We start from the raw sequence: 18,692 nt of genomic DNA, 5'->3' as shown, positions 1-18,692 counted from the left end.
TCAAATCCCTGCCCGATGTATAAAGATTACACTTTTTACTGTATAGGATTTAACATTGAAAAACAAAAACAAAAAGTACTGCTTCTTTTAACTACTCCCGGTTTATATAGAAGAATAACCTTTGAGATGGTTCTAATACTTTCGGTTTCACCACATGTTAACAGAATGTTTGTAACCTGTTGTTGGAATTTCTTAATCGATTTTAAAAATCCATTTTTCGTTCGTTTACAGTTTCTGCTCTACGAAGATCAATATTAAAACCGGAAGTAGTAGTAAATTGGTACAATTTAATGTTTTAGTAGAGAGATGTTGGTGAAGATATTATCTTTTTTTTGTTAAAAAAAAAAGACGATGAATTGATTCCATAAGACGCTTTCGCTATTTTTTTTACCATTTTAATTTTATGGCGATCCGCGTTGAAACCGTAAATATTTATTTATTTATTTATTTATTTATTTATTTATTTTTACCATATCCTATTTGAATGTGAACGTGAAACAAAAGCAAGGATAGGAATGGCGAAAGGAGCCTTTAGTAGGAAGAAAAGTCTGTTTTGTGGGACTTTGAATAAAAAGTTGAGAAAAAGACTCGTAAAGTGCTTCGTGTGGAATATTGTACTGTATAGATCAAAAACATAGACATTATGCAAAAATGATGAAAATCGACAGGAAGCTTCGGAAATGTAGGTGTGGAGAAGAATCGAGAGAATTAGTTGGGTAGAGCGGAAAACGAATGAGAGGGTGTTAGAAATGGTAGGAGAGAAAGGACAATTTTAGATATTATTAAGAAGAGAAAGATAAACCAGTTGGGACATTGGTTAAGAAAAAGCTGTATCATGAGAGATGTGCTAAAGGATATAATGGCAGGAAAGAGAGGAAGGGGACGAAGAAGGCTACAATTGATAGACAATATCAAAACAGAGAATTCGTACGTGAACACGGAGAAGTTAGTGGAAAACCGTGGAGCATGGAAACCTCTCAGTTACAGCAGAATGCCTGTGATGGCAGAATACCTGTGGCAGAGTAATGTCAGAATACCTGTGATGATAATGTTTGAATACGGGATTAATGGATGAAAAGGAATATATTCTTGGGACACTGAATGAATTCGAGTCAAACGTTTTTCGATATTTCTTTCTTATCCTATTTGCTCTAATGCTTGTCGACAGACGCAGAGATGGACATAGACATTCAATATGATTTTCAATATTTATTCATAGCCAAGGGCGCCGGGACCCCGGGCCCCCCAAGCCCATGTGGGCCCCGATGTATTTTTATGAATATATAATTTTTATATGTATTTTCATTGTTATATGTACGAGGGCAAGTCAAAAATTATCTACACATTTCATTCTACAGTTTATTCACATGAAGCTAGAGTTATACTATGCAGATCATTTTTCTACGTAATCTCCCTCCTTATCAACGCACTTGGCCCAACGGTCAACGAGCTTACGTATTCCTTCCAAATAAAAGGTTTTTGGTTGGTCATGAAGCCACTTTTGCACCGCATTTTGCACGTCTAAATCTGAGGCAAATCGGCGACCACGCAAAGCATCCTTGAGTGGCCCAAACAAGTGGAGCTAGGTCTGGGCTGTAGGGAGAGTGTTCCAATAACTCAAATTTCTGCTTGTTGATCGTTCCAATAGTGTGATGAGGCGTATGTGGCCGTGCATTGTCATGCAACAACAAAACTTTCTTCGACAACAAACAACGGCGTTTGTTGCGAATTGCCGGCTTCAGGTTATTTTGCAACATTTCACTATAACTCGCACTGTTGATCATCTTTCCCTTTTTCATGAAGTCTGCCATTATGAGACCCTATAAGTCCCAACACAGTTAACATAACCTTTCCTGCGTATGGCTCAGTTTTGAATTTTTTCTTCGTCGGAGATCCAGGGTGTTTCCACTGCATACTCTGGCGCTTTGATTCTGGCTCATAGTGATGAACCCATGTTTCATCGCCGGTGACTATTTTGCTTAAAAATGCATCACCTTCGTTGTTGAAGCGAGCGAGTAAGCGTTGACTGACCCTAACACGAGTGAGCTTGTGTTCTGTAGTAAGCTTTCTAGGTATCCACCGTGCACATACTTTATGAAAACCGAGCTCGACGTGGATGATTTGATGGGCAGAGCCATGACTGATGTTCAAAGCAGCTGCTACCTCATCGAAAGCGATTCGCAAGAATCATCTCTCGAGCTTGCTGAATGTTCACATCTGTAGTGGAGGTTGATGTCTGTTCTGCTCCCTCTTCATGCGTTACACTTGTTCGACCATTTTTAAACTTCTCGAGCCACAAAAACACACTTTTACGTGATAGTGCACTTCTCCCATATTGCGATGATAGTCTGCGATGAATGTCTGTCCCTTTGACACCCTCCGACCAGAGGAATCGGATCACTGCTCGTTGTTCCTCTTTGGTGCAAACATCTAATGGAGCAGCCATGACATATCTGCAACAGAAGGAAGAAAAATGGAGGAATTAAGATCACGCTTTCACAGCATTACCACAACAGTATAACAATAAAATATGTGAGGATAGAAGACAAATTGCGCAATGTGAGAAAAGTTATGACAAAAGTGTAGATAATTTTTGACTCGCCCTCATATTGTTATATGCATTTTTTTTTATATAAACCCCCCTCCACAGTTACAGAGAAATCGGCGTTCTTGTCCATAGCATACTTTGGAAGTCGAACAATCACAATTTAAAAATTCAACAAGAGATTTTTTGTTTTATTTTATTTTATTGATTGATTGATTCAAGTAAAGGTTTCTCTTCACGACAGATGCTATGTGAAGTGCAATTTGATCTCATTTTCAGGTTTTACGAAACAAGTACCCAGGTTGTTGGTTGAACACAGGATCACTGACGTTTTGCTGTCTCTTTAATCGCCGGGCACTTACTTTATCTTATTTTGTATGAATTACTTTTAATGAGAGCGTGAATAATGGATTCCGAACTGCATTGTGATTGTTCTATATTTGATACTAATAGCTTGTTTTAAGCACTCAAAATATCGTATATACACAGTGCAGCAATTAAGAGAAACAAGAGTGGATCTGTAAAAAGACAAATGAATAATAAGTGAAATGAACAAACTTTGATATATGAAAAGTACGAACTTCCTTTGTCCACACACATCTTTACAGATTCAAAGAGTCATGGAGTTGTTCCTCAAAGTCCTGGACTGAAAATGGGGAAACGAAATGAAATCGTTAGTTTTACGTCCCACGATTATGCCGGTTAGGCTAAAGGAGACGGTGATGATGAGAAATGAATGAAATGGTGGAATAAAGAAAGTGGGAAAATCCCTGAGAAAACCCTCGAGCACGGAGTTTGTCCACCACAAAGTTCACAAGGCGCGAGCTGGGATCGAACAAGGGACCCCCAAGCACCAGAGGTGAACCATCTACCACTGAGCCACCCACTGAAAATGGGGATCTCCTTTTTAGGTGATGGAAACATCGTTAAAAAAAACAACCTTTCAGTGTTGTCTTTAGTTTGGAGGAAAGAAAGTAATCACAGGGACACAGCTCTGGGGAATATACCGGCTGTGGTAGTAACACACAAACACTTTTTCGGAGGCCAAAACTCACAAACAATCAGTGGAGATTCTAATCTTTCCCTACGAAATGGCTCAAAACGTGCACGCAGCTTCTGTTTATTTGAATCTACCGTTATTATTTCAAAACACTTTCCGTATTCGCTCTCACGAAGTTCGATATTATTCTAAGACATGAATTTTGGTTCTTTAAAACGACATCCTGTACTTTGTTAATCTGTTCAGTTGTTCGGATGAACCCGCTTACCTCTAAGGATTCGTACCCTTACATAGGCTCTGGCAACATTGAATCTTTTCTGCCATTCAGCTGATTGTTTGAAATTTTGCACCTGTCTTCAGCAGTACCAAGACATGGACCTACAGTAAGGTAGAATCTGAACTACCATCATGAATTCAAATGCTCCCACCGGAATAGAACTAGGGACTCCGCGCACCAAAGACGCGCGCGCTAGCAAGTAGAGCAACGGGGGACTTTATTTGTGTAACTGAAAAACATAACAAGGAGAAATCAATTGTCCGAATAAATCCTTTTTAACATCTCAAACAGGGAGTAATCTACACACCCCCAACACCCCCTAACACCCCTCCAAATTTCTTTACACACACCCCTGGATGGAAAAGGAATACTTCCCCAAATCCAATTGTATCAATCAGTATCATAGGGTCTAGGGTTATTTATTACATCAAGTTAAAAAAGGTTTAGCGTTTAGGAAAGAAGGCAATATTCTTATTTATTTATTTCACTTCAAAATACGAAGCGACCTCGTTCTCATGTACGGCTTCGAGAACCACATGATCTCATTGTTTCGGGTGGTGTTTCGATCGAAACAATTGACAAAACAGACCAGCTCATACCTACCTTTCTGGGCTCCGCGGTCGTTTCCGAGAAAAGAGATTGATAAACAGATGCAGATGACTGAAATTGGCAACGTCTTGAGCGGTCATTCACCTACCTCCTCCTCAATAAGGAAAAATGTGACAATATAGTAATAAACCTATTCCAGATTCAGTTGTAAGTGCTACTCTGCAATAGGCTCACAACCAAAGGGGGGCTAGGGAGGGCCTGGCCCTCCCTTAATTTTTCATGTCCCCTTCAGACCTCAATACAATACACAATTGAGATATTTGTAAGAGAATTTTTAATGACTTGGCCCCTCCTAACATATTCATCCCCCCCCCAAGGTCTGTGGCTGGTTTCGAGCCTGCTCTGCAAGTGGTGTATCAACGGACGGGCGTTAGAAGGGTGTATTCAAAACGTTTTTAGAAATGAAGAGATCGATCGAAGTAAGAATTATATATATATATTTTAGACTGAGTATTGTGTTATGCAGGAACGCATTTGGCACTAGCTTAATTTTTTATAAAGTATATTTTTATTCACGTAAATTCATGAGTGGAATAGGGCTCATAGTGAGTAACTTTTTTAACTAAAATTTACTTTTTTTTCAAGTTGGTCACTAAAAGTTACTTTTTTTTCAAATTTGTCACTAAAAGTTACTTTTTTTGAGAAAAATATAAAAACAAATGGAAAAAGGCAGAAACTTGTTACTCATTACTCTTCTGAAAGCTTCAGTACTTGCTGCCACATGTGAAACAGTCAGTATATTCTCACTTCAGCTTTTATTCTTTCTAAAGCACAGTGGACGGTTGGTGGTTGCTTAAGCTCTCAAGGTGCGGTTGAGAACCCTTCTGTGTCTATTCTTTCTTCTATCATAATAATCTTTTAGTTTTCTCTCGCAATAGTTAACGCTCTGTTGAACGTTGTGTGTGTGTGTCTGTGTGGTTAATCATTCGTCTTGTGTTATGCTTCTTGTATGTTCTTCTTAAGAGTAGGTGATGAATTTGAATATTTCACGTTTTTGAGAACTGTTAATGCGAAGTTAAATATAATGTCTGGGATAAAGAAATTCGAAAATAGGCCAGAACTGGTTCCACTTACTCAGAAGCTTTTTACATCTGCTAAGTCTGCTTACCGTAACTACAAAGCTTACTTTGAAAACTTAAGAAAGGAGGAAGCTCAAAAAGAAGTAAAGAAGAGACAAAACAACAAACAAAGAGAGAGGTGATGGAGAAATTGACAAACGAAAAAAGGGGCATGATGAGATTTTGGTCACTTTTTCGTGTGTTTTTGGCCATTTTTGGAAAAGGAAAAACGGAAACGGAAACAACTATTTACAAGAGACCAGATCACTATGAGCCAAGGGATTATTAAGATTAGAGCATATTAAAGAAGGCAAAACAGAAATATACAAAATATTTGTAAATTGAAAACTGGATTTCTGGAAAACAACTAAATCAATGAATAATTTTCTTATGAAAGATATTCAGAGCGAATAACATAGCCAGGAAGGGGCAGGAACGGAGATTAAGAGATCAAATAATATTATAACAATGAACGTTAACAACAGGGTTAGAATATTAAAATAATGAAATTAGAACTATGTACAGTATAAATTACTAAACGAATGTGATTTCAGCATGGGACGAGGTTTTTTTTTTCGAATTAATATTTTGAAAAAATATCACCCACTAAAACTTGCTGGGGGTGAATAAATTGAAGTAATGGCAGAATTTTGCAAAATAATTACACTAATTCGTATGTAATCAATTCACGTGTAATTACTGGGTAAAATAGAGGTTAATTTCTAATACAGTGAAACCTCTCTTAACGGGCATCTCTCAATATTGGACATTTCATAAGAGGACAAACTTTCTTATTCTTCCATTCCATAAATATGTGTGGTGTGGTGTTATGACAGAGAACCCTTCCTTTTAGGGACACCTCTCATTTACGGACAAATAATCGGTTCCACCGATGTCCGTTTTGAGAGGTTTCACTGTATTATTTAGTTTCATAATAATAATAATAAATGCTCAAATGTGTAAAATTACTTTATTGAACCTACCACTGCGAAGAGCTGATATTATTATTATTATTATTATTATTATTATTATTTGTAATAGTAGTAATATAGTACTAGTACTAGTAGTAGTAGTATTGCAATAATAGCATAATAAAATATACTGTTTTCTTGTTTGAGTTTGTTTAAAAATTATATCACTATTCTGGGAGCACACCCACCTTTTTATTTTGAACACACCCCCAAGTAAAAATTTCTGGCGTACTTACTGATCTCAAATGTTTTCGTCGGAGTTTCCCCTAAAGCACGCGTGGAACTTCATATTAACACTTTGTTCTGTTGTTGAGACAGTGACGAGGTCTCGTTCCGCTCAACATTGCCCACCGGTCAATGCCACATGCAAGAGTCACCGCAATGAAGAAAATTTTCCTGCCAAAACTAACTTCGCAACAAAAAATTTCTCGTTTCCTATTTGCCACACTGAGTATAACCTAATGAATTCCAAGAAAGTCAGTAGTATGTATATACTTACCTTTGGATCAACTAAGTCATCGTCGTTGCTGTAATATAATGCAGTGGGAGTTGATATCCTCTTTAGGTTGTATTCCGGTGGAGTACTTTGATCATACTTTTGTAAATTCACTTTCCGACCATAGTCATATTTCTGGAATTTTCCTGTAAAATAAATAAATTAAAATAAACAATGCGATTGAACTCTTTAGGATATTATAAACTTAAAAAAAATACAGGGGGTAAAAGGTACGAGGAATAAAATGTTGAAGCAGAAAAGTGAATTCTAAAATTAGAAACCTTATTAAAAATGCAGTTCCTCTTCAGATTTTTTTTTTTTTTATGATATGAAGTGTGTACGTATGTATCGGGGGAATTCTGCTAGAATTTTTTTTTGCTTTATCGTTTCAAGTCCAGTGGTTTAAAATGCAGTCGAAATAATAGAGAAACCCAAAGAAAATCCATGCTGTGTGAGAGACGTCAACTAAACACTACAAATTCCTTCGTGTTCAGTTAGAAAGGATAGGCCACATATTAACGCAAGAGAATGAGGTCCATAAATGATTTCTACCTGAGACATTTATCCCTAGCTAAGAGAGAGTAGAGATAGGTAGAAATAAAGGAAATAATATTCAAGTCTAAGTCCTAAGATATGCAGAATCGTGGTATTGCATTATTTTTTCTAACTTGAAATGCACCTACCAACACTGGTACGTGATTTCTTTGTAAAACAGATTTGGTGCTTCGGTGTGCTGATGAGAAACTCGAACATTATAGGACAGGATTACACCCTTTGATACATACCCTATGATAATTGGCGAATAGATAGTCAATCGATGCATAAAGCTACATGACTTATCATACCGATCACGCAATATAGGTGTAGACAAAACAATATAGGATTACTTGACTTTTAATCGAATTCTTTCTAAATTTTTGAAGAATTTTTTCTAAATTATATTTTACATTAAAACATTTTAAGTTTTATTATCATTAATATTCGTTATACACTCATAAACGTCGAATACTTTTCATTACATTAAAATAATTCATATTCCATCAACATTACTTAACATTAGATTTCATAGCGCTGTTTCCAAAGTTAACATTAGACATTCGATATACTCACAATTAAAATCATAAAATATTGTTTCTCACCATCTTCTTAACTGCATACCAGTATCAGAAGCAAAATATTAGTACGATACACTTGAATTTTGCAATGTACATGTCGATCCGAGGTTTTGATTAATTTAGAGCTTCATATTCAATCTAAATTATTTAGCACAAACACTAATTTACACGTAAACAGTGTGTTTCAAACCAACACCGACAACGTTTGGGAGGTGATTTCTAACACCGAGATAAGACAAAAAGTACAGACCAACTTGGGTGCACAAATGCTTCCGTTTGGAGTTATAGGCTTCCGAAAACATGAAAAAATGAAATTTAAAGGTCCATAGCTCCAAAACTATGAGACCTACCGTAGTCGAGTCAAGACTTCACTTAGGAACAAATATGTGCCCTATCCAAAAGTTTCAGAATCCTGCGGTACTTCCGCAACAATTTTTATAGAGATAGTTGGTGAGTACTTCAAATTATATCCCCGTAGCCAAACCCCCTCTATAAAAATTGTTGCAAGAGTAGTTTAGGGTTCTGAAACATACATTTTTGGATAGGGCAATTTCATATTTTTTCTTTTTTCGGTAGCCTATAACTCCGAAAGGAAGCATTTCTGCACCCAGGTTGGTCTATAGTTGTTTTTGTCTTACCTTGGTGTCAGGAATCATCTCTCAAACGTTGTCGGTGTTGTTTTGAAACACCCTGTATAATCAATTCGACAATTTACTAATATTGATTACAAGAAACTTGTTTAGAATTTTAAGTTTTAGATCATATGGTACAGATCAAATTCCAGTTTTAGCATCCTAACATACCGATCGAAATTCAAATTGCCACTTGTCCAAATATCAAGTAATGCACTAGGTTCAGATTCAGTTTAGTGGCTCATTACAAGCGATGATAGCTGGTTTAGTTCGGAAATCCATACACATCGACTTCAAAAGCAGAATGCTTTTACCGTTGCAGTCGTCTGTTTTTTGTACTCATTCTTAGATATCTGTTCTGTTTATCTGTACGTAGCCAGCTATCTTTAGGATTTGACCTGTGTATGGTATCCTGCTTTTGTCAAGAAAATAACTTTGCCTTCTTTAATAAAGTGAAACGAATGTTTCCTATTCAACATGTGAAACCAATAGAAAGTTAATTTAAGAAATTAACACAACAGTTTGGAGTTGAACACCGTGGACGTCATCTACCGTAGCGCCGGGTCTCGTACCGTAGTCGCAAGATAATAGCTTGCGGAACATGTACCTCCTGCATCAGGACCTATTGCATTTCCCTGTCTCCAATTGCTCTATTATCCTGCTTCTCGTTCCGCCATCAATATGCGTTCGTTGCACCATTGTTCTCACAGAATCACTATAAACATAACACCAAACAACTGGACACGTCATCTTGAAAACACATTCACCCTATTACGTCATTCTTCTGAGTACAGTGACACTGATCGGATCTCGGTCACTTTCATCAAAGATACTTTGATGGCATATTCCGAAATGATATCTCTCACTGTACATTTCTGTGTGCATTTTTCTGAATTATCCTATGTTATGATAATGAGTGTAGTTTGCACATGTTATAAGAAGTTGTGAAACAAAAGTCAGGAGGTTAGAGTATTCATATATCAATGAATACAATGGTCATCTGTGATATGATGGCTTCATACAGAATATAGGAATAGTGGAACATCTTTATCCAAAGACTGACTTTCCAAATTAATATAGAATATTTGGCAAAATTCTATTCCGAGCAGTACAGATGGTGATCAGAAAAATGGAAACACCTGAACGAAATTGCAACTTACCAGATTAATATGGTGTCGGGCCACCTTTCGCCTTCAGAACAGCCTTGATGCGACGTGGGATGGAGGCATAGAGGTCGTGAATGGTACCAAGTGGAATTTTACACCATTCCTATTGCAGGGCATCAGCCAGTTCTGTGAGAGATGATGGAGGTGGAAATCGTCGCCGGAGTCGTGTTTCCAAGACGGACCAAAGATGTTCAATTATGTTGAGATCTGGGGATTGGGCGGGCCAGGGGAGGTGTTGAACTTCATCCCGATATTCCTCAAACCACGCTGCGACAACGCCAGCTGTGTGAATGGGTGCATTATCATCCTGGAAGATGGCGTCATTGTCCGGGGACAACATCCGGAACATAGGATGCAAGTGGTCTCCTAAAATTGCGACATAATCATTGGCAGTGATTCGTCCGCTAAGTGTGACCACAGGACCCAATGAAAACCATGATATGGCTGCCCACAGCATCACCGAGTCGCGGCTATGTTTCACAGTTGGGCGGAGACACTGCAGATCATAAGCTTCTTTAGGCGTTCTCCACACATAACCACGGACCGTGGTTGGGAATAGGGTGAAGGATGACTCATTCGACCATATCACACGTTTCCAATCCTCAACGGTCCAAGTTGCATGGTCGTGGCACCATTTGCGGCGTGCGAAAGCGTTATGGTCCCTGATGAGCGGTTTGGCCCGTGCAAGACGACCCCGTAAGTTCATGTCATGTAATTCGCGGCGGACTGTGATTGTCGAAATAGGGTGGGGGAGGTGCTGATTGAGTTCCTCCGTCACTTGCTACGCAGTGGCACGACAGTTCTGCGTGACAATGCGCTTTAATACCCGGCGTGACCTGTCACTCATGATTTTCTTCCGCCCACTGTTCCGCTTCCCCGATGTGGTTTTCCCGTGTGTTGTGTAGGCCGTCAACACCTTCGACACTGTCCCACGCGACACACCTAACACAGTAGCCACTGCCGTCACACTCACTCCACATAACCGCGCACCAACAACTTGCCCTCTTTGAAAATCTGAGAGGTCTCCCATTTTACACTACCTCCGTCTGCTGCAGCCACTGGACACTGCTGTTCCACTGCGCCTGACGTAGTATGGAGACCGACCTAACACACCACCACCAGCGGTCCGGCGCTGCGGGCGCCACGACACCACTGCCAACCCATACATCTGACGTGTTGCCAACTACAGGTGTTTCCATTTTTCTGATCACCATCTGTAAATGGCCAGCGTACAATGACAGTGCACTTGAATTCATTGGATTATTTTAAGTAGTGTTTTTGAATTGAGCGATTTTTTAAAGTGCTATTCCTACAAACATCTAGTTGGGTGACACGCTAATTTCTGGGTTGTGAGTTATAACTCTTAAGAATACTCTACTTTTTTTTATTTACATATATAAATTCTTTATAATACGATAAAAGTTTTGTTTGTTGATTATTTCTATTCGCAATGAACAATTATTTTACTAAAACTACATATTTGATCAGTGGCGTATTTAGGGGGGCTTCCGGGTTTAATCACCCCCGAAATCTTACTATAGTAAAGTATATGAAATATCTTGCAGAATTTTCACATTTTCAAGCAAATCCCCCACTCCCTACCGAAACAAGATCGTAAATACGCCACTGTGTTTGATGTTGTTCAATTCTTGTTTTAGTATTTTTTTAATCTTTAGATTTGGCAACACAGGGTTTTGTTGTGTTTACACTATTTGAGCATCAGAAACCGTGGTGCTGTTCTAGTTAATGCCAAGTTCTAGTACCTGAGTAGACGTAAGCATTGCAAATTTAATTGTACACGGTTATACTATTGTTCAAAAATCTACTATCCATATTAACATATGACAGTGTTGAATTCAGACATGTTCAAGGGGGGCTAAGCACCTCCAAGAATATATATGCGCCCTCCTAGAATGTCTATAATTACACATGCATTGAAATATTTGTCTTAATCTGTTTTTTTTTTTTTCAGAAATAAAAGTCTTAAAAGCAAATATTTTTTAAAAAAAGAAAATTAGTTTCTTCTTTTGCCCAACCTAATTGTTCTAATTAACCAAGGATGTTATAAATAGAGGATTTGCCCATATGTATCGTCATCCTATTAAATCGATGAAGCCCCTCCCCCCAAAAAAAGAGCATCGGCACGTCTGATTGGCTACTCTCATTTCCACCATCGTCTGATTGGCTACTTTCGTTTCCGCCATGATCGTTGGCTCAAAACATTGCGATCCTATTGTGCGGAGTGGGCAGAGTACGGGTGGCGAAACTGTGACCTATAGCTTCAAGATTTTGTTGTAAGGGCAGATGCTCTATTTTATAAGATCCTTGTAATTAACAAACTATGTTCTCGTATAAAGTCGAAGTTAAATAAAAACTTGGAAATTAGATACAGACGCATACAAACGCTTTACAACGTTACTTAGGGAAAAATGGCAATATGTTGGTTATTGCAACCGACCAGACAATAACAAGTTGCGAGTTTTGTTGCGACAGATTCCTGCTGCTCTATTGCAATCTACAACAGAGCCCCCCTCAAATTTTTATTGCCCCCTCCCTAGTACAAAAGTCTGAATTAAACACTGACATAAGAGTAAGTGGAGTAAGTACAATAAAAAAAATCCAAAATTTGTTGCTCTCATATAAACAATTTAGCAATTGAGTTGAAGAATAACAGTGAAGTATATACTGTAAACATTGTAAAGTGTATCTCAGAGCTCACAAAACTGACTTAAACAAACACACATGTCTTTGGAAATCAGAAAGGTCGGCCATTTTAGATTGTCACCGTCTGCTCAGTTCAATACACACTGCACTTCTACACCTTCTCGGAGTTTGCCCCTAACACACTACCGTCAACAGTCCGGAACTGCGGTCGCTACCTGACCGTTGTCAACACATCTGTCATATTTCCAACTTCAGGTCTTTTCATTAATTCCATTTATATACTTACAGTTAGTAATAGTGTATAGTTCCAAAATAATAAATTATTATATTTGGGCTACAAATAGTTCAAATCCGTTATTTTTGGAGCACACCCTCGATACTTTTTAATCTTCAGATTTGGCAACACTGGTTTTAAGTAGAGTCTTGTTAAAAGAAAATATGACCACCCACCTCTCTTTGAGCAGCTCTATATTTTTACTCACAGTCGGAATTAAATTTAAAAATCTTTTTCTTTGGCCAATGGAAATCTTTGATTAGAGCCAAAGTATTTAAAAGCTTTTTACGTACAAGTGCCAGGATATAGCCTTATGAAGCGAAGTGAGTAGCCGAGAATTATTGAACTAGACATTTTAACTTAAACTAAGCAACTTAGGTTTGTTTTCGTTAAACAAGTGTAATAATAAAATTAATAATAAATACTTACCTGATCTTATTAACTGAGCGTAATGAATAAGCATCTGGCGGGAGCTGCCAGCAGGACTATGGAACAATATACTGGGCAATGTACTCTGCAATTAGAATACAAAATAGTAAGAATTAGCTTAATTGGCTGTACTTCATGGATAAAGCACTAAATTTCCCGAGTTTACTGTGTGCGCAAGGAAAGGTGGCATCTGACAGTTGGGTAGAGCACGTGGATTATTGGAGGCGCTGTTGCCAGAAGCTCCGCAACAAACTTAAGACGTTCAACCCTCGAGAACTCGCAGCGCGGTCTTTTCCACCGCACCTATAAATATTCTTTGATTTTGTTTAGTGACTTTGAGCAAACTTCCCCTCACCCCCCTCTAATCCTTCCCCAGACTGTATTGTTGCAACACAGCACCGCTTTTGGCGTTAGTTGGTGCCCAGTGCTTTGTGTGTTCTGTCAACTGGACCTTTAGGCTTATTGCGGTCATTTCTTCCGCGCGCGAGTGCTCACGTATTTGAGTTTTTTATCTTAATATTTTTCTTTCAAATTTGTTTATTCATATTTTTTTGAGATATACTGTAAATATAACACATACGATTAACTTAATATTTTAGTGAGTGTTCTAGTTATGATTTGAATGAAATATGGATTCGAAAGAACAAGAAAGGATTGAAAAATTGCTTCTGAGTATAGAGAAAGAGGAATCTGCCAATCAGGTACTATGCCGTGAACATGGACGTACATGATACTATGTACTGTAACACATTTTGTGAGGGAAATGTTTTATTTAACTATTAAAAAGTATACAATTTATTTAAAATTATGTAATTCATTCCTTAACGTCAAATATTACAGCGCGGTCGTTTCGACCGCGTGTGAGTTCTCGCGTGACGGTCTGTGCGCGAGTGCTGAAGGGTTAACAACTCGTCTCAAGTACAGGCAATAGCGCGATCAGTGACGTTCGTTGTCTAGCAACAGCGTGAAAGAATACTGCTGTGATTGGCGAACAATCCTCCCTCTCGTTTTGTTTACAACATGTGCAGCTATCTGTCAGAAGCCTCCTTTCAGTAACTCTATAATACACTACACGTAGGATAATGACTGGCTACAAGATTTTTTTAAAAATACAGGGTGATGCATAGTTATTATATCGTTTGCGACCGACTTTTTCCTCTGTGAATACAATTCTCATAAAATAAGTAGCAGTGTAACGTGTACATTACGTGAAGGAGCTTAGTTTGTATTATGTGACATTTTCTCAATTAATACCGAACCAGAACTGGTAGTAGATTTCTCAGTGGCGGATCCAGGATATGATCAAGGGAGGGGCTCAACCATAGTTTGCCACTTTATCCAGTGTAAAGCAGAATTGAAGCCCATCTTATCCAGTGTATATCTGAGCCTCAAGGGGGGCTATAGGGGCTATAGCCCCCCTTGGATCCACCCCTGAGATTTCTTCTACTTCCGGTTTTAGTAGACACTTTAAAGAGGAGATAGAGTATTTTTTGGGAGACGTTTAATTGATTGCTGAAAACAGATTCTCGCTATCTATAACCGTTTTTGCTTCATAGCGATGAATGTAAAAATCCGAATGGAGGGACGGTGGCTCATTGGTACAGTACTTACCACTGGTGCGTGAGAAAAATGAAGTGAAATTTTTGAGTTTTACGTCCCACGATTATGCCGGTTAGGCTAAAGGAGATGGTGATGATGAGTAATGAATGAAATGGTGGAATGAAGAAAGTGGGAGGAAACGGGAGAACCCCGAGAAAACCCACGCACACGGTGTTTGTCTACCACAAAGTTCACTTCTTTGGTGCGTGGGATACCTGGTTCGCCGGAAATTGTTGATTTCTGAGGCTTCCGGTTTGAATATTCCCTCCATCAAAGGCCTCGATTCTCAAACTTTTGACCCCCTACATCGCAGCCAAAACTGATTGGTGATCCATCCATCAAACTTATCACACTAATTGGCAAGGTAAGTTAAATAACGTCGCTTGATATTAAACTTATTTCAGCAACCCTTGAAGTTTTTCCACGTATTAACCATCTAGTACTAATTCTGTCTTCTACGAAAGAATACAAATCATCACAAGAGAAGCCCAATGGACATGGGATTGGTAACGTGCGTTTTATCTAAGCAGTGCACTCCACTCAAATTACTCGGTATCTTCTTCTTCTTCTTCTTCTTCATCATCTAAGCCTTTTCCCCAGTTAGCTGGGGTCGGCTTTTGGGATTGCTGTCCTCCACCTGTTTATATTTTGTATCATATCCGCTGCTACACCTCACTGCACCATATCATTCTTAACAGAGAGTCTCCGCTTCTTCTTTGGCCGGCCGGGCCAAACCATCTCAGTCTACTTTCTTGCAGTTTTTCTACTACTGGTCTCACCCTTACTGTTCTCCCAATCACTTCATTCTTAATTTTGCCCTTCCGCATATTTTCCCCGCCATTCCGCTTCGCATAATAAGACAGGTATCACTACTAAGGATGGCCATAAAGTTCCGGTTCCACGAGGAACCGGTTCTCGGAGAACCGGTGTTCATAACCAATTCTGGAACCGGTTCAGGACCTGAATCCGAAAACCCGGTTCCAGAGCCGGATCTTAGAAACCGGTTCCAGACCTGGATCTGAAAACTTCGTTCCAGAACCGAATCTTAGGAAACGGTTCCAGACCTGGATGCGAAAACTCCGTTCCAGAACCGAATCTTAGGAAACGGTTCCAGACCTCGATCCGAAAGCTCCCAAAGACCTGTAGGACCATGCGCTTGTGCCCTCCCCGCCAAGACTCGCATGCGCCCCCAGAAAACAAATTTTGTCCACCAGTGGGTGTTTAGCCAAATGAGTTTGCCAGTTTGCCTGTTTAGCCAACGAGTTTGCCAGTTACCCAGTTTATTTAGCGAAATGAGAGAAGCGGCCACCGCCTGGGCGCTTGCCTGTCGCTTCCACCATTTCATCTAGCACACTGTTCACAGCCTGCCAGCAGCTAGGGTTTAGCGTAGGGATGGCCAGAAAGTTCCGGTTCCAGCGGAGGTTCTTAGAGATCCGATTTTCAGAACCGGTTCCAGACCTGAATCCGAAAACCCGGTTCCAGAACCGGATCTTGGGAACCGGTTTCAGACTTGGATCCGAAGAACCGGTTCCAGACCTGGGTACGAAAAACCAGTTCCAGACCTGGATCCGAGAAACCAGTTCCGGAACCGGATCTTCTAGAATCGGATCCGTTCAGACACGAAAACCGGTTCCACCAGGAACCGGTTCTGGCCATCCCTAATCACTACTGCTTTGTAAACTTTTCCTTCAAGGCGCATCAGTACCCTACGTCCATACAACACTCCTGCCGCTACTTTTCATTTCGCCCAACCGCTGCTAATTCTGCTGTTTATATCTTGACTCAAATTACTTGATATAGTATCACAAATATGGAAATGGAAACACTGACGTTACTTTGGTGGTTTGCTCATAACGATTTATGGAAGATTACCTGTGCAAATCGACTTAATTATAGATTTTCGCGGGCGAACAGAATTCTGAAGGAGCAGGGAGTAATCTACACCCCCCAACACCCCCCTAACACCCCTCCAAATTTCTTTACACACACCCCTGGATGGAAAAGGAATATTCTTCCAAATCCAATTGTATCAATCAGTATCATATAGGTTGTTTATTACATCAAGTTAAAAAAGGTTTAGCGTTTAGGAAAGAAGCCAATATTCTTATTTATTTCACTTCAAAATACGAAGCGACCTCGTTCTCATGTACGGCTTCGAAAACCACATGACCTTATTGTTTCGGGCGGTGTTTCGATCGAAACAATTGACAAAACAGACCGCTGATACCTACCCTCCTGGGCTCCGCGATCGTTTCCGAGAAAAGAGATTGATGGACAGATGCAGATTACTGAAATTGGCAACGTCTTGAGCGGTCATTCACCTACCTCCTCCTCAATAAGGAAAAATGTGACAATATAGTAATAAGGCTACACCAGATTCAGTTGGTAAGTGCTACTCTGGAACAGGCTCGCAACCAGAAGGGGGCTAAGGAGGGCCTGGCAATCCCAAAATGTTTCATGTCCAGTCCAGAGCTCAATACAAAAGCACAATTTAGATATTTATAAGAGAATTTTTAATGAGTTGACCCCTACTAACATATTCATGGACCCCAAAGCTCTGTGGCTGGTTTCGAGCCTGCTCTGCAAGTGGTGTATCAACGGGCGGACGTTAGAAGGGTGTAGTCAAGACGTTTTTAGAAATGAAGAGATCGATTGAAGAAAGAATTAGATATTTTTAAGACTGAGTCTCGTGTTATGCAGGAACACATTTGGCGCTAGCTTAATTTTTGTGAAGTATATTTTTATTCACGTAAATTCATTGAACGAAATAGGGCTCATAGCGAGTCACTTTTTTAAACTAAAATTTACATTTTTTTTCAAGTTTGTCACTAAAAGTTACTTTTTTTTCAAATTTGTCATTAAAAGTTACATTTTTGAGAGGTAAAGTGACTTTTTCGTGTGATTTATGTTTTGCATTGGCAGTTCAACGTTGTGTGAATGTGTTTGTGTGGTTCATCATATTCGTCTTGTGTTATGCTTCTTGTATGTTCTTAAGAGTAGGTGATTAATTTGAATATTTCACGTTTTTGAGCACTCTTAATGCAAAGTTAAATATAATGTCTGGGATGAAGAAATTCGGAAATAGGCCAGAACTGGTTCCATTTACTCAGAAGCTTTTTACATCTGCTAAGTCTGCTTACCGTAACTACAAAGCTTATTTTGAAAACCTAAGAAAGGAGGAAGCTCAAAAAGAAATAATAAAGAAGAAACAAACGAACAAACAAAGAGAGAGGTGATGGAGAAATTGGCAAAGGGGAATAGGGCATGATGAGATTTTGGTCACTTTTTCGTGTGCTTTTGGTCATTTTTGGTCACTTTTCAACTATTTACAAGAGACCAGACCACTATGTGCCCTGGGATTATTAAAATTAGGGTATATTAAAGAAGACAAAACAGAAAGATACAAAATATTTGTAAATTGAAAAACTGGATTTCTGGAAAACAACTAAATCAATGAATAATTTTCTTATGAAAGACATTCAGAGCCAATAACGTAGCCAGGAAGGGAGAGGAACGGAGATTAAGAGATCAAATAATATTACAATTAACGTTAACAACATGGTTAGAATTTTAAATGAAATGAAATTGGAACTATGTACAGTATTAATTACTAGACGAATGTGATTTCAGCGTGGGACGACGGAATTTTTTCACAATTAATATTTTTTTTTTGAAAAAAAAAATCACCCACTAAAACTTGCTGGGGTGAATTAATTGAAATAATAGCAGAATTTTGCGAAATAGTTAGACTACAATAATTCGTATGTAATCAATTCACACGTAATTACTAGGTAAAATAGTAGAGGTTAATTCCTAATACAGTGGAACCACTTTTAACGGGCATCTCTCAATAGTGG

The 18,692-nt window shown here is 38.9% G+C and overlaps 1 protein-coding gene across 1 annotated transcript in view; it reads right to left on the bottom strand.

Annotated features, from left to right (window-relative positions):
- LOC145669485 (lipase 3-like) overlaps positions 1 to 18,692 on the bottom strand; it is an 84,787-nt gene that overhangs the window by 29,376 nt on the left and 36,719 nt on the right. The window contains exons 7-8 of the mRNA XM_081737659.1: positions 13,237 to 13,321; positions 6,960 to 7,102 (exon numbers count right to left, since the gene is read on the bottom strand). Of these exons, the coding sequence (XP_081593785.1) occupies positions 6,960 to 7,102; positions 13,237 to 13,321 (228 nt within the window). The remainder of the gene's footprint in view (positions 1 to 6,959; positions 7,103 to 13,236; positions 13,322 to 18,692) is intronic.

The sequence above is a fragment of the Thermobia domestica genome, chromosome 14, assembly GCF_964235325.1.
Source record: "Thermobia domestica chromosome 14, izTheDome1.hap1.1, whole genome shotgun sequence".
NCBI lineage: Eukaryota > Metazoa > Arthropoda > Insecta > Zygentoma > Lepismatidae > Thermobia > Thermobia domestica.
The sequence above is the reverse complement of the archived record's forward strand: the minus strand, read 5'-3'. Positions and strand labels throughout refer to the sequence as shown.